This window comes from Callospermophilus lateralis, chromosome 3 (assembly GCF_048772815.1).
Source record: "Callospermophilus lateralis isolate mCalLat2 chromosome 3, mCalLat2.hap1, whole genome shotgun sequence".
Taxonomy (NCBI): Eukaryota; Metazoa; Chordata; class Mammalia; order Rodentia; family Sciuridae; genus Callospermophilus; species Callospermophilus lateralis.
The window spans coordinates 197830174-197844302 of record NC_135307.1 but is presented as its reverse complement, the minus strand read 5'-3'; the positions used below and the strand labels follow the sequence as shown (position 1 = coordinate 197844302).

The 14129-nt window shown below is 54.5% G+C and overlaps 1 protein-coding gene across 1 annotated transcript; it reads right to left on the bottom strand.

The window, feature by feature from the left end:
* Window positions 1-4207: 4207 nt before the first annotated feature.
* Ppdpf (pancreatic progenitor cell differentiation and proliferation factor) lies at window positions 4208-5275 on the bottom strand. Its single transcript, XM_076849258.1, has 5 exons — window positions 5126-5275; window positions 4851-4930; window positions 4678-4755; window positions 4492-4588; window positions 4208-4416 (listed from the first exon to the last, which is right to left on the bottom strand). The coding sequence occupies exons 2-5, from the start codon at window positions 4903-4905 to the stop codon at window positions 4302-4304; spliced, it is 345 nt and encodes a 114-aa protein (XP_076705373.1). The 5' UTR covers window positions 4906-4930; window positions 5126-5275; the 3' UTR covers window positions 4208-4301.
* Between the last annotated feature and the right edge of the window lie 8854 nt (window positions 5276-14129).

Below are 14129 nucleotides of genomic sequence, written 5' to 3'. Positions count from 1 at the left end.
CTACCCAGATTGCTTGGAGAGAGTGAGTGTTCATATAAGTATCCCCAAACTCAGAAACACAGTCAATGATTCTCTTTTTTTTGTACCAAGGATGGAACCCGGGGGTGCTTAACCACTGAACCACATCCCCTGCCTTTCTATTTCTTTAGTTAAGTTGCTTAGGGCCTCACTAAGTAGCTGAGTGAGGCTGAGGCTGGCTTTGAAGTCGTGATCCTCCTGTCTCCACTCAGTGGTCAAGTGTCCCTCGGTTCAATCCCCAGTACCCCCAAAAAACAAAGCAACAAAAACCCACCGGTCACCCTTTACCCAGCACCTGGGTGGCTCCCCTGTAGAACACTAGCACACCGGTGACAGGGAGATGCATGCGCTGGAGCTCCCACTTGGTGTTGGGGTCTCAAGAGATGTGGAGCACTTGAGTGCAAGGGGTCTGTCTGCAGGTGCAGCGGCTGTACTGAGGACGAAGGGATGCACTGGGAACTGGCGTCCCTCTAGTGGAGGCTGGCGGGTGTGGTTCAGTTACTTCCTGGTTTCCCTGAGAATCTAGGGTTTCTGAGTTTGAAATCATGGTTTATAGTAGTTGAAACCATTAGAAATAACAAGGAAACAATCCTGTATACGACGTACACAAGAGAAGTATGATGCTCTTTGATTGGCTGAGAGGTAGCGATCAGCCTGTCCTAAAGCAGAGGGACTGGTTGTCACAGGGGTATTTAAAACATAAAGCATTCACGGAAACAGACCCTCCCCTCCTGTAACCAAAGCTCACTAAATCAGCCTCAGGGGTGACAGCACAGAGGTGCACTGGAGCTGGCTCTGTGAAAGGCCCTTTGTTATGCCTTGGTGACTGGCCAGGAGACAGGACTTTGCTTAAACACAGCTTCTTGGGCTTCACTGCTTTTACTAGGTCTTCGATTACTGAAAAGCATCTTCTCATGATCAAGAGGGCCAAGTATGCTAAGTCTGTCTTTAAAAAAAATCTTTTGTCAATTTGATTAAATCAATTACCAAATCTTTTGGCATGATTGACAACGTCTAAAACCAAAGTCTAAATCAAGTCCCTTTGATCTTGAACTTTGACCTTGAGTTTCCAGAATGCCCCCTGGACACAGCCAGAAGTGGAGGTGTGTACACTAGCAACCCAGGAGGCTGAGCAGGAGGACTGCAAGTTCAGGGGTAGCCTCAGCAATTACAGTGAGGCCCTGACTCTGAATAAAATATAAAAAAAGGGCTGGAGATGTTGCTCAGTGGTTAAGTGCCCCCCAGGGTTCAATTCCTGGTACCCAAAAATAAATAAATAAAAATAAAAAGGGCTGGGGATGTGGCTCAGTGGTGGAATGCCCTGGGTTCAATCTCCAGTATACAGAGGGGTGAGAAAGTCATCTCAGCTTACACAGGAGAAATTAGGTTCACCAGGCTCATCTGTGCTCCCCTCACAGCCAACCCTTCCCTGGGCTGTATTTACAGTAGTCTGTGCTGCAGTTGGTGCTGATGAGTGTTGCAGAAACCTGCTGTCATGTCAGCATGCTGTTGCCATAGAAATAACCACATTTCCTTGTCAACTGCATAACTGATGTAATCAACTCATCAGATCCTTAATCATGGCTTTCTTAAGTTCCTTCACATTCACCGACATCATAAGGAAAACATTTGCAATCAGCTATGGTCCAAATACTTCTCCTTCAAGGTCCCATGGAGACTGACAGGTGCTCTGGTATAGGCTTCTGGCAGTGTCAGGGGGACAAAGGACCCTGGAGAGAACTGAGGGCTCAAGGCTGCCCCAAGATGAACCCACAAGGATCACCAACCCAGAACAGAATCAACTGGTGACCATTTTTTTTTTTTTTACGATTTTAACATTGCTGGTCCCTTACTATAGTTTTCCTGATTTGAGAACCCCGCCTGCAGCAACTTGGGAAACACTTGTGAACAAAGGCAAAATATTTGTGCTTTTTTTCCCTGATCCTTCCAGAAGTCACAAACTATTAGCAAGCATCCCTGCTTTCAGGGCAACATAGCCATCTGTGTGCCAAGGCCCTGCTTTCCCTGGGACAGACACAAATGTGGATGCTGGCTGTTGCCAAACTTGGGCTGTGGTGTCCTGTTTCCAGCTGCAACTAGATACATGGACCTCATGGTCCTTGGGAAGAACTGGCATGGGACCTTGGAGACATGATGGCCTCAGAGTGAAAAAGGATGTTGCTTCCTGCAGGCCTAGAAACTCAGAGATGCATTAGGGAGACTGGTAAGAGGACCCACCCCACCCCACCCCCTGCCACACCCAGGCCACAGGGGCAGGCCCAGGGCTTGGCTTCCTAAAGCAGCAGCATCATGTCCCTGTGTTCTCTTGATCCCGTTATCCTGACTGCATCCTGAATACTTGTCTCCAGTATATGGCTACCACTCTCCACACCAGCATTTCCAAATTCCAAGATTATAGCTTAGAATCACTAAACATTAAATCCGCCCCTTTCCTGAAGCTCTAGAAACTGTAGCTGGATGACTTGGTAGTGACTTAAATCATGACTCATGTGTGGACCACCTTGGTGATACACCAGCAGCAGACCAGAAAGCCTGCCAGGTGCTACCTGAAGATGCTGCAGGCCCAAGGAGTAGAATCTCTGGGCTCGACAGGCCTTCGAGCTACTCTTACTACAGCCTCTTCCTTGATCCCTGACCCCATGGGGCATGCACAGAGCCCAGCTGTGGGGAAGCCAGCACCTCCGAGAGGGGACAGACTGTGTGCTCCCTGCTCTAACCTGTTAGATCTTTGGCTCTTCCCAGGAAGTTCCCAATGGGACTTATGCAGCTTGGAGAAAACAGAGAGGACAGTGGCAGCAGGAGGCGGCAGATCCAGGGGCATCACTCTCTGGCTTTCTCTCCCAAGGCTCTCACAGGGTGGGCCTCTTGTCCTATACTGAGTTGGAGCCCAGAGCTTCGGTCCTGAGCACCTGGGATTTCAGATCACGGACACTTGGCCAGTGGTCTTGCAGATATCTCCATCCAAAAAAATGAGTTTGAAATCAAAAGCATTTCAGGTTAAGCTTTTCTGGATGATAACACCCAGATTACTGTTTTGGGTCTTCATTCTTAAGGATTCCGTATCACACAAAACTTGAACTGTACAACTCTGTATGCTTTTCTCTCGTTAACGTGTCCACTGTTATAGTGTCTCAAGAGGTAAAACTTGGGGTGGGTTTCTACAGCTGCCTCTGAGGGCCTTGTCCAGATGCTGTGGCTAGAAAGACTTACTGGGGCCCAGGCTACTCCTTGGAATACCCTCCCTTTCCTGGGTCCATCTAGGGTGGGAAGGAGTCCCCACTTGCTCCAGCACTAGCCGCCTGGCCTGGGAGTCTGAATGAAGCTGCATCCACACTACAGGAGCCTGGACTCCTACGGGAAGGCAGGAGGGAGGCTCAGCTATCAGGGACCATAGGCCACTGAACTTCCATGGACTCTGGTAGTTATTTCTAGCATAGGGGACAGGAAGGCCTGCTGAGTCCATCCACAGCTCTGTTCCCTGCCTGTGGGGGCTCCCTTACCTCTGCTGGCCTTAAGTTACCCTGCCTAGCTCTTCTGTCCACCAACTACACTGAGGCTACCTGAGGAGCCTCTCCACCCCACCCCTCATGCCTGCAGCCCCCAGTCTCAGCCTGTCCTGAGCATTGTCAAGGTTGGGGACAACACCTCTGCAGAAAGCAACTGAGAAGGCCAGCCTCAGTCCTAACTACCCCACCACCTCCCTGGCATTAAGGGATGGCCTTGTCAAACTCTTCCCAAAGGAGTTCTTCATGGGACATCGAGTTTCTCTAACAGAGGGGTCCCAGACACATAGCCAGGACCCCAACCTCCCACAGTGGCCACAGCAACTGCCCTGAGTTGTCCTTGTCCAGCTCCAGAACTACCTGCCATTCTGAAGCAAGGTACCCCATCTGCTTGGGCCCACTTGTATGGAACATCTCATCAGACCTGAGATGGGGCCTCACTGTAAGGTCCCTGAGAAAGGCCCCCAGGAAGGTCTGGTAAACAGGACCAGCCACTAACAGAGGGATCAGGAGAGACTAAGAAACCTCTCAGACACACCACTGGGGCTGCCCGCTCTTTGGAGTTTATTTTCTGCTTGAGCAAGGCACAGTTATGTGGGTCAGAAAAGCCCACTGTGATTTGGAAAGAAGGGGTCTCTTGCCTGGCGCCTGCCATCTCCATGTGGAAGAACCCAGCTGGTCTCTGCTTGCTGTAGCCCATCTACCCTACCCACTGGAGTGGGCAGGATTTGACCTAGCACCTTGGAAGCCCCAATCAGGTCAGGACTGAGACCCAGTGCTGGCCTGGCTCGGCTGGTTGACTGGCTGCTGCTTCCTGGTTTCTGGAGCCAGGCCGCTGGTGACCATGCTGGTGGAGGCCTGGGTGGATTCCGAGCTGGGGGAGAGCAGGAATTGTGTCAGAAGCTGACTTTGTTTTTGCTGCCCTCCCACCCCAGGAAGGGGGACTCACTGCTCTGGAGACTCCACCACTGTGGCCATGAACGGAAGAGTGGACTTCCCGAAGAAGAAGCTGGCCCACCAGTGACCTGGGTCGGCCTTGGGGAGACCTGAGAGAAGCAGAGTGGGTGACGAGCCTGCTCAGGACTAGACCCCTCCCCATGCTCCGCCTGGCTGTGCACGCTGGACCTGCTCTCACCCGGGTGGTGGGGGATGGCCTCTCCAGGGTACTCGGCACTTCCGCAGGAGCTGTTGCTGGACGCGGAGCCCAGGCGGCCTGGGGACGGGAGGACAGTCAGCAACAGGGACTTCGCCGGCAGCACGGAGCAGTGCTGGGCTCCATTAGGCAGGGGTCGGCAAGGGGCTACTTACGCCGGTAGTAGTCGTGGGTGGCCACGAGCGAGCCGCTGGAGGGGATGGCTGCCATGCTTCGCCTATGGGCTGGTGGAGACCTGCATGGGGCGCGGCCCTGGTCACACGGCTCCCACGAGCGCTCGCTCGGAGGGCCGTCCTCCACCCGCGCCCAGCGGTGCTTCCGGGCGGCTCCAACCAGTCCCGGCCGGTGCGAGTCCGAACAAAGGCGCTTTGTGCGCCGCCCAGCTCGCCCTGGCCCAGCACCCGCCCGCCTTCCGCCCACGCGCCCGTACCTCGGAGGCGACCCCTCGCAGCCCCCGGTGCCCGGTCACCGGTGGCGGGGCCTGGGCGCTAGGCCGCGGAGCCCATCGGTAACAGAGGCCCTAGGACACGGCTCCTCCGTCCAGTCCCGGGCGCGAGGTGCGCACGCGCGGAGCGCTACGGGGCGGGGACTCGTTTGGGCCCCGCCTCTCAAGGCCCCGCCCTGTCATGTTAGCCCTTTCCCGCCCGTTGCGAGGCCCGATCAGCCCCACCCCGTTAGGCTCCGCCCCGAGACCCCACCCAGCCTGTTTGGCTCCGCCCCGGGCTCGCCTGTTTTAGCTCGCCTCCAGTCTGCCTGAGGCCGTCGGGGGCGCGTCCGGGCCTGGACCGGGACTGGAGTGGTTAAAGGACAGACCCTACCCCAGTACTAGGACTGGTCTCTGCTCCCACTCTCGCCAGGGAAAGAGAGGGCATTTGCCCATGCATGTCCCTGATGCTGCATCTCTCTCCCCAGCTGTGCCCACTGCGTGGTGCCCAAAGGTGCTTCAAGTCCTCCAGCTCGACCCTTCTGGGGCTGCCTGTGTGAAGCTGAGGAGCCTGCTGTGTCCCTCACTGCTTTAGAGCCTGCGGCCCAACCTGTTCCCCAGACCCCGTCTGCAACCAGCCGCCCATGGGGCCGGGTGGCAGTAGGGCAGTGGGGCAGTGGGGTGGCAGGGTAGGAAGTGGAGGGCACAGAGGGGAGGTCATTCCTGTGCCTGAGGCCTTCATGCTTGGGGAGGACCAAGAGCTAGTCGGAGCCCCGGGGGAGCACAGGTAGGCTCTGACTGGGACCCTGTACCTTTCTCTTTGTTTCTTGCTCCAATTTGTTTGGACCTGCTGTGTGCCTCCCAGTGGACAGAGTAGGGGTCAGGTTGAGCTGAGGTCTGAGGAAGGAGGGAGGGTAGCTGACCCTTTTCAGCAGAGTGAGAAGCTCAGGCAGACACCCTGAGGCATGGTGCTGGCTGGTGGTGAGGAAAGCCAGGAGGCCAGGGCCTGGAGTAGGATGGGAGAGGTGGGTGGGGCTACCGAGTGCCACTGATAGGGCAGATGGTCCTCTAGGTGATACTGTGAGGGCAGGATTTTTTGCAGCTGCTTGTGTGCAGGCTCTGACAGACCTGCAGCTCCTACTTGGTTTTCTTGGACTCCTGTGGTCTGGCAGAGTGGTCCTGGAGCATGGGGCATTTTCTGTGGCTTCAGGGTCCAAGGAAGCCTTGAGAGGCCTGTCTTGAGAGGCCTGACTGGGACTTGACAACACAAGCCCTCAGAGAAATCCTTATTTTGTTGGCATACAGTAGGTGCTCAAACACAAATGCCTAATGCTAATGTCCATATTATCTATGCCCAGCCTGCTCCTTAACAGCATAGCAGGCTCCTGGAGATGGAAGGAGAAATAGCATGTCCCCATACCAAGCTAGAGACAGGTGTGTCCCCCAAGCCTCAGAGGTGGCCCCTTGGCAGCCCTGGGCTCTTTTCTGTGATGAGAGGTAGGGGCTCCAGCAAAGGTGAGCTGGAAGACTCTTCCTTGCCCATCTTCTCCCCAACTTCCTCCAGCTGTGAGGGCCTGAGCTCACACAGGAGGCCAGAGGAAGGACATTCTCAGAGCTACTGAGGAGCAGATGGGGAACCCCAGGGCAGGCCAGGCCAGGCCTGAACTGCACATGGGAAGTCACTGAGGGTGTAGCCTTTGCACCCCCTAGCTCTGTACCCAACAGAAGGACCTGGCTCCAACCATCCCATGCCCACAGCCCAATGTTCCTTCTGCCACAGGGCCTTGCACCTTCTGGTCTTGCCACCTGGAGCACCACTGCCCTCCAGGTTCTGAGTGCAAAGAGCAGGAACTGTGCTCACCCATTTAGTGAACTTTGACTAGAGTGTGTCCTGCTCACATTGATCTTGCAATTCTGGCTGCCCAGATCCTTCCTCAGCCACTTCAGCCTATATGACACTGGCCCTCTCTGGGTGCAGATGTGTGCCAGGTGTGGATGCTGGGAAGAACTCCTGAACCCATCCTCTGGGTGGGGGTCAAGGCCAGCTGTGCCCCTGGGGTTGCCTGTAGCAGGCCAGGTCTGGGACTCTGTAGAGGTGCTGAGGCCACCTCCTGTCAAGGTCTCTTCCTGTGGAGTATTCTATTCGGGCCAGAGACTGAGATGGGGTTTGGGATGCAAAGGGCTGCTGACCATAGCTTTTACCTGATGGCCAGATGTGCCCACTCATGGGGAAGTTGTTGAGTGGAGGAGAAGACCATGAGCCACTGCTGACCATGCCCAGCATCAGCAATGAAGACTGAGTGGAGGGTTTCTTCTTCCCTCCCTGCTTTCCCCCCTCCTGCCCCTATTTGCCTCACTGGGTTGCCCAGTCTGGCTTCCAGGCCCCCACCCCCACCCCGCTCAAGGAGCCCCCGGTGCTAGGACTACAGGCACTCACCTGGGTTCAGGACACTCTTCAAAATGGAGAAGTACATGCCACCCAGAAGGTGGAGACTCTGAGACCCTGTCCAGAGCAAGCCAGAGATGCTGGATGGTGACCCTGGTGCTTAGGGTAGAGAGGGTAGAGAAGGGTCCTGGGGCCTCTGTCCCCGTCCAGCCCACCCCAGCCTCCACAGAGACTACATGCAGGAGGGCAGGGTGGTGCTCACCCCTTTCTCATCGCTTCCGAGGAGCCCAGAGGAGGCTGTTCCGGCTCACTGTTCTGCTAAGGGGCTGCCAGCCTGTCCCAGGGAGGGGCTCACACTGGGAGAGCCTAGGTGCCCACAGGCCCCAGGCTGGACCTGTTCTGCCTGTTGGGCAGTGTGACTTTGCCAGCAGCTGGCGCTCTGAGCTTAGCTTCTTTGGTGACTGTTTTCATGGTCAGAGGGGACCCACACCAGGTGGGAAGGTTGAGCTTCGGAAAGGTCAGTGTGTCTCCACTGCTGGGCATGTGGGGTGTTGTCGGGTATTCAAGGTCTGCAGGGCTGGCACTGGGTAGGCTGGTGCTGGGTCAGACGCAGGAGCAAGGAATGGACATGTGCTTGAGCCTCCACTATGGGGAAATGGGGACAGAACTACATGGGACAGAGACTGTCAAGCACATGCTGCTGGAGGCTGACTGGCCCAGGTTGCTGTCTGGATGCAGTCATTAGTGGGTGGCATCAGTGGAGATGTCTCTCCTGGGGAAAAGTGGCATAGCTGGTCCCACACAGTGCTGCCTGCGACTTGGGAGCCTCAGGCCTCTCAGACAGGGCCAGGGAGGCACCAGCCTACACAGGGCATTCCTCAGTAACCAGGAACTGTTGCTGCCACCTGCATTCCATCCCAGATATGTAAGGAGTGAGGCAGGAGGTTTGCAAAGCCTGCAGCCGGGGCAGGAGCCCTCAGAGCCTGAAAGTGTGTTTGCTGCTATGATCTCGGTGGCTGGGTCTCTGCTCTTTGTCCTGGTGTTGGGAGGCTGTGCCCTTGGTGATTCTCTGGCAGGCGCTGGTGCCTCCTGTTTTCAAGAGAAGGTGAGATGCCTGAGTAGCAAAGCACTTCATGAGTGCATAATGCAGGAGGCACTTGTGTGGCCACATGAGGTCCTGGGCAGCAGCCTCTGTGCCCTTCAGTTCCTTGTCTGTAAAGTGGGGACTACAGAGTCACAAGGCTATTTTGAGGTGAGGACACACCTCACAAATGCTCAGATAAGTACCTGGCACACAGTAGGTGCTCAGTTAAAGTTAGATATTATAATGGTTTGTATACTGTCACTACTGGGAATAGCCTAGTGTGTTCACTTGCTGGTTAAGCAAGATCTGCGGGGCAGAGACTGCGTCTCCATCATCTGGGGCCCGTGGCTAAGAGAGAATCAGCCAGGCTTTTGATGAACATGCTTGATCAAGAGTGAATCATGTAATAGAAGATGGGTGACTACCAGAGTGCATGGTAAACTTGGAGGAACAATGATTTCAGTACTCTGATTTAGAAAGCCAGAGAGGGCTTATTCATCAAATTTACTAAACTCCAGGATAGAATCCAAAATTACTCAGCATACAAGAACTAGGGAGACCTCCATTCACACAGGAAGTGGCAGCCAATAGACGCTAACACTAGATAACTCAGGCGTCAGGCTCATCTCTCAGAGACTGTAACAGCAGCTATTATAAATAACAATTAATAAGCAATTGCAAACCCTCTTCTATCAAGTAGTGGAGAGTTAGCATTGGATAAAATCCAACATCCATCATGACAAACACTCTGGGCAAAGCCAGGACAGCAAAGAACGTCTCCAGGTGCAGGAGGAACATTACAGCCAGCAGGGGGAGGATGGGGGTCCACGCTCACTTCTGTCATCAACAAAGTAATGCAAGGAAAACACAAGGCACAGAGCTGGAAATGGAGAGCTGACAGGCCTTTCACGACGACAGAGAAACCACGGAGCCTGGGAAGAGCCACCTGGATGAACACAAGGTCAGCAAGACCCAAGGGTCCCCCGGCAATCCAGAAGCAATCGCATGTCTGTAAACCACTTCTGGTTCAAGGCAGAAGAATTTCAAATGACATAAGAAATTGAAGGAGATGGTGAGTGCTTAAGCAGATAGTGTCTGTGGGCTGCAGACAGTGGGGCAGGCTCAGGCGAGCCCGGCAGTCCTCACCAAGTTCACCTCTGGATTTAACAGGAACACTGAAAATCTCAGTGTTTGAAAGATATAGACAAGTAGGTCCTAAATTTAAGTGGAAAGATGAATAAGTTAGAACACCATAACAATTTTTAAAAATAAGAATATAGGGAACTGGTGCTTTTCCAGTTTTGGTGGGGGGTACTAGAGATTGGACCCAGGGGGGCTCTGTCACTGAGCCACATCCACAGCCCTGTTTTATTTTTTGAGATAGGATCTTGCTTAGTTGCTGCAGCTGGCCTTGAACTTGTGATCCTCCCACCTCAGCCTCCACAGTTGCCATGACACCCCATTTTTTATTTTAAAACTCAAAGTAAAATTCACATATCATACAATCCACCATGTTAAAGTGAGCAGTCCAGCTTCGCGATCCTGCCTTCCCTCTCCATGCTAGGCCGTCATCACCTCTGTCTAGTTACAAAGCGTTTTATTGCCCCCAAAGCAGCCCATGCATGAGTTGGCCCTCCGGCCTGTCCTGCCCAGCCTAGGCAGCCCCTCGCCTCTGTCTCTGGTGTTACCACTGCACAGTTCATGTTGATGGAATCACACCATCTGGCTGCTTTGATCAGGTTCAAAGCAGCCTGCGTCCTGCCAGGTGTGGGAGGTCCCTTCTCTCTCGAACTGGCCGAGCCCCCATCTGCAGTGCAGCGGTCTCTGCTCAGCCCTGGACTGCCCAGCACTTTCACCGCTGGTTGCTGGAACATCCCACATTCCAGCTGTGGTCAGGACGCCAGTTTTCGGCCCTTCTGGGTCTCTGCCCAGGAGAGGAAATGCTGGGCTTTGTGGTGATTCGAGGTCTGCCTCTTCGAGGAACTGCCCAGTGTGGTCCGCGGGCTGCACCGTCCTGCGGAAGGCTTTGCTCTCCACACCTCTGCCAGCTCTGGCTGTTTCCACGAGCCTGACGTGGCCATCTTGGTGGGGAGGCTGCTTCTCACTGGGTTTCAGTTCGCGTTTCCCCAGGGACTAATGATGTCCAGCATCTCCTCAGGCCCTTTATTGGTCCCTTGCACGTCTTCTTTGGAGAAGCCTTTCTTCAGAGCCTTTGTTCTTTAGTTGGATTGCCTCTAACAGTTCTGTGAGAGCTTCGGTGCTAGGCTGGCTTTTTTTTTTTTTTTTTTTTTGAGTACCAGGGATAGAACTCAGGGGCACTTGACCACTGAGCCACACCCAGCCCTATTTTGTGTTATATTTAGAGACAGGGTCTCACTGAGTTGCTTAGCACCTTTTTCTTGCTGAGGCTGGCTTGGAACTCGAGATTCTCCTGCCTCTGCCTCCTAAGTGGCTGTCACAGGTGTGGGTCAGTGACTCGGCCGATGGCTGAAGTGGTTGGAGGTAAGGGTCCCACTTAGACCTTTCCCAAGCACCACTGGTTGAAGAAGTGCTCTTTCCTGATTGTGGGAATTGCAACAGTGAGACCTGTGGTGCTGGAGAGGGGAATACCATAGGTCAGCATGGGCCAGTGGAGCCCACAGAGGGACCACACTGTGCTGTGTTGTCACAAAGGTGACCACGTGGGAAAGGACGTCTTTCCAACAAGTGCTTAGGGAGAGCAGGACGTCTGCAGGGGAAAAGAGTCTGACTAGCCTACCCTCAAACCGCCCACAGATGGAGGCCTGCCACCACATAGGACAGCCAGCGATGGCCGTGCAGGGAAACTGTGACACTGCTAGAAGTAGGCTCAGGAGATGACCTTTGTGACTCGGTGTTAAAGGTCAAAAAGAGGATTCATTACAAAATATGAATATATTTGACTTAATCAAAATTAAAAGCTTTAGTGTTTTTATTTTTAAGTTGTCGTTATCACTTTATTCTTAAGAGGCAGGGTTTCACATGCTGCCCAGGCTGGGCCCAGTCTCCTGGTTCCGGGGATCCCCCTGCCTCAGCCTCCTGAGACTCCTGCACTGTGAGTGCTGCTCTATCCTTGAAACCATGCGTCTGACAAAGACCTCACACGGGCCGCGGGCACACTCTTGCCCAGTGAAGCTAACAGAGTGAGCGACCTCTTTTCAGTCTTCTCCAAGGAGCCTCAGCATGGCCGGTCCTCAGGGAGCTGCAAACCCAACACAGAGGGCCCCTCAGACCTGCCGCAGGCCCTGATCACAAGCACCTGCTCCATGTCTGCTGGGAGTTCAAAGCCACCACCCCGGGGACCAGCCATGCTCGCTGATCCCTGATTAATCGCGAAGGGAAAAGGCACAACCATACTGTGAGAAACCCGCAGGCGCAGCCCAGCGAACCACAGGATATGGCGTCAGTGCTGCCAGGTGGGCAGCTCTGGTGCACAGGGAGGGACAGTGTGGCCCCCGGCATGCCTGCCAGAAAGGACCCCTGACCCCGTTAGAGCAGAGGGGTCAGAACACGGGTCGGGAGGTCCTGAGAGAACTCCCAGCCCTGCACACTGAGGGTGGACGGTGCTGCCGGAGCCCAGAGAGGAGGTGTCCCCGAAGGCTGAGTGAGTCGGACGAGAGGGCTCCGGGTGCCAGGGCTGCGCCCAGACCTCCTCAGCGCATGAGGCCCCTGACAGGGACCAGGGTGTGGCTGGAGGAGCGGGGTCACTGGGGGCGGGCTTCGGGTGCGCGTTTCCTGAGGTGCAGCGCCTCTCCCTCCCAGTGGCGTGTCCTGAGCTGCTTTCCTCTTGCACACCCTCTCGCCACCATGTTCTGCTCCGTTTCGGCCCAGAGCAGTGCAGCTGGTGACAGTGGGCCGAAGCCCTGAAACTGGCCAGTGTCCACATCTAAGTGGCTCTTGTCCAAGACAGGAGCCTGCTTGAGCTGCTTGGGCTTGGTCTGTCCCCCAGGGATCATGTGGGGGGACTGTTCCCCAGTGTGGCAGGACCTTGAGAGGCGGGGCAAGGGAAGGTGACGAGTTCACTGGGGGCCGGTGCTGCTCTTGCATGGCTGTTCTCACGGGCCTGTCAGGGCAGCAGTGCATGATGTGACCCTGGTCACTCAGGAGGCTGAGGATCACAAGTCCCAGGCTGTCTGAGCAACTCTCTCTCTGGCTTCCTGTCTTGTCTTGTGGTCTTGCCCTACACATGCATTCCCAATACAATGTGGAAGGTCTCTAGCCAAGTCTCTATCGCCAGAAACTGATCTGAGGGGGCTGCCTGACTTTGGACTTTTTCAGGATCCAAAACTGTGACCCGAATGAACCTCTTTTATTTATGAAGTACTCAGCCTCTGGTACTTTGTGATAGCAACAAAAACACCAAGACAGTGAGACCAATATGGGATCCAGAATTGGGAGAAAATAGAGCTATGGAGGCTCACTGAGGCAATTGGGGTGTAACTCGAAGAAGGAGTAGAGTGTTGAGGACCAAGGCAATGACTTTTGCAGGTGCTTCTCACATGCTTCAAGAAAGAGAATGCACAGGTAAAGATGAGGTAAGGCAGGAGCAGCAGCCCGTGCCCCTGGGTGAAGGGTGGGGTCTTGATATTGTTCTTGAACTTTGTCCTCAAGTTTGGAATCATTTCAAAATAAAACATCATTTCCCTTTTGGTGTGGAACCAACCTCCGCTGATGACTCCACAGGAGCTGCAGGTGCTGGCACCCCCTGCACAGAGAACCGCGGCAGTGGACACAGACCCCAGCCCCGAGGACCCCGCTCGCCCAGCCCCTCTGGAGCACAGCTTCTGACTGTCACTGCAGTCCACCTCGGCTGAGCACGGGGTCCTGTGAGAGGCAGGGGCCAGAACAGGCGTGGCTGCGTGGCTGGGGGCTGAGCTGTGCCTGCTGCAGGCTAATCGTCATCTGTCACTGCCCAGCAAACGACACTTAGTGGCTTTAAAAAATATTCCAGCTTGGGGCTGGGTTGTGGCTCAGCGGTAAAGCACTCGTCTAGCACAGTGAGGCCCTGGGTTCCAGCCTCAGCACCACCTAAAAGAAAGAATAAACAAAGATATCGTGTCCAACTAAAAAATAAATATCTAAATCTATACACACACATGCATACCAGCTGGAGTGGCGGCACACCCCTGTCATCCCAGGCAGGAGGACCACAGCCTGAACAATTTAGCAAGACCCTATCTCAAAATAAAAATAAAAAAGGACAGGAGATATAATCAGTGGTAAAGAGCCCCGGGGTTCAATTCCCAGGATCACAAAAACAAAGCAAAACAAAACACAAAAACACATCCTCTCCTTCTAATCAGCTCCCATGGGGTCAGGGTCCAGGCTGGTTCGACTGAAGTGCTCCGTGTCTCGAGGGTGCCACTGAGGGTGCCACTGAGGGTGCCACTGAGGGTGCCATCGAGGCCTCCTCCTGTGACACAGGTCACAGGGCTGCTGGCAGAACACTGTTCCTCTTGTTGGCAGAACTGGGGCCCTGAAGTCTTGCCGACCGACGGCCTGCACCTTCCCGGCTCAGAAGC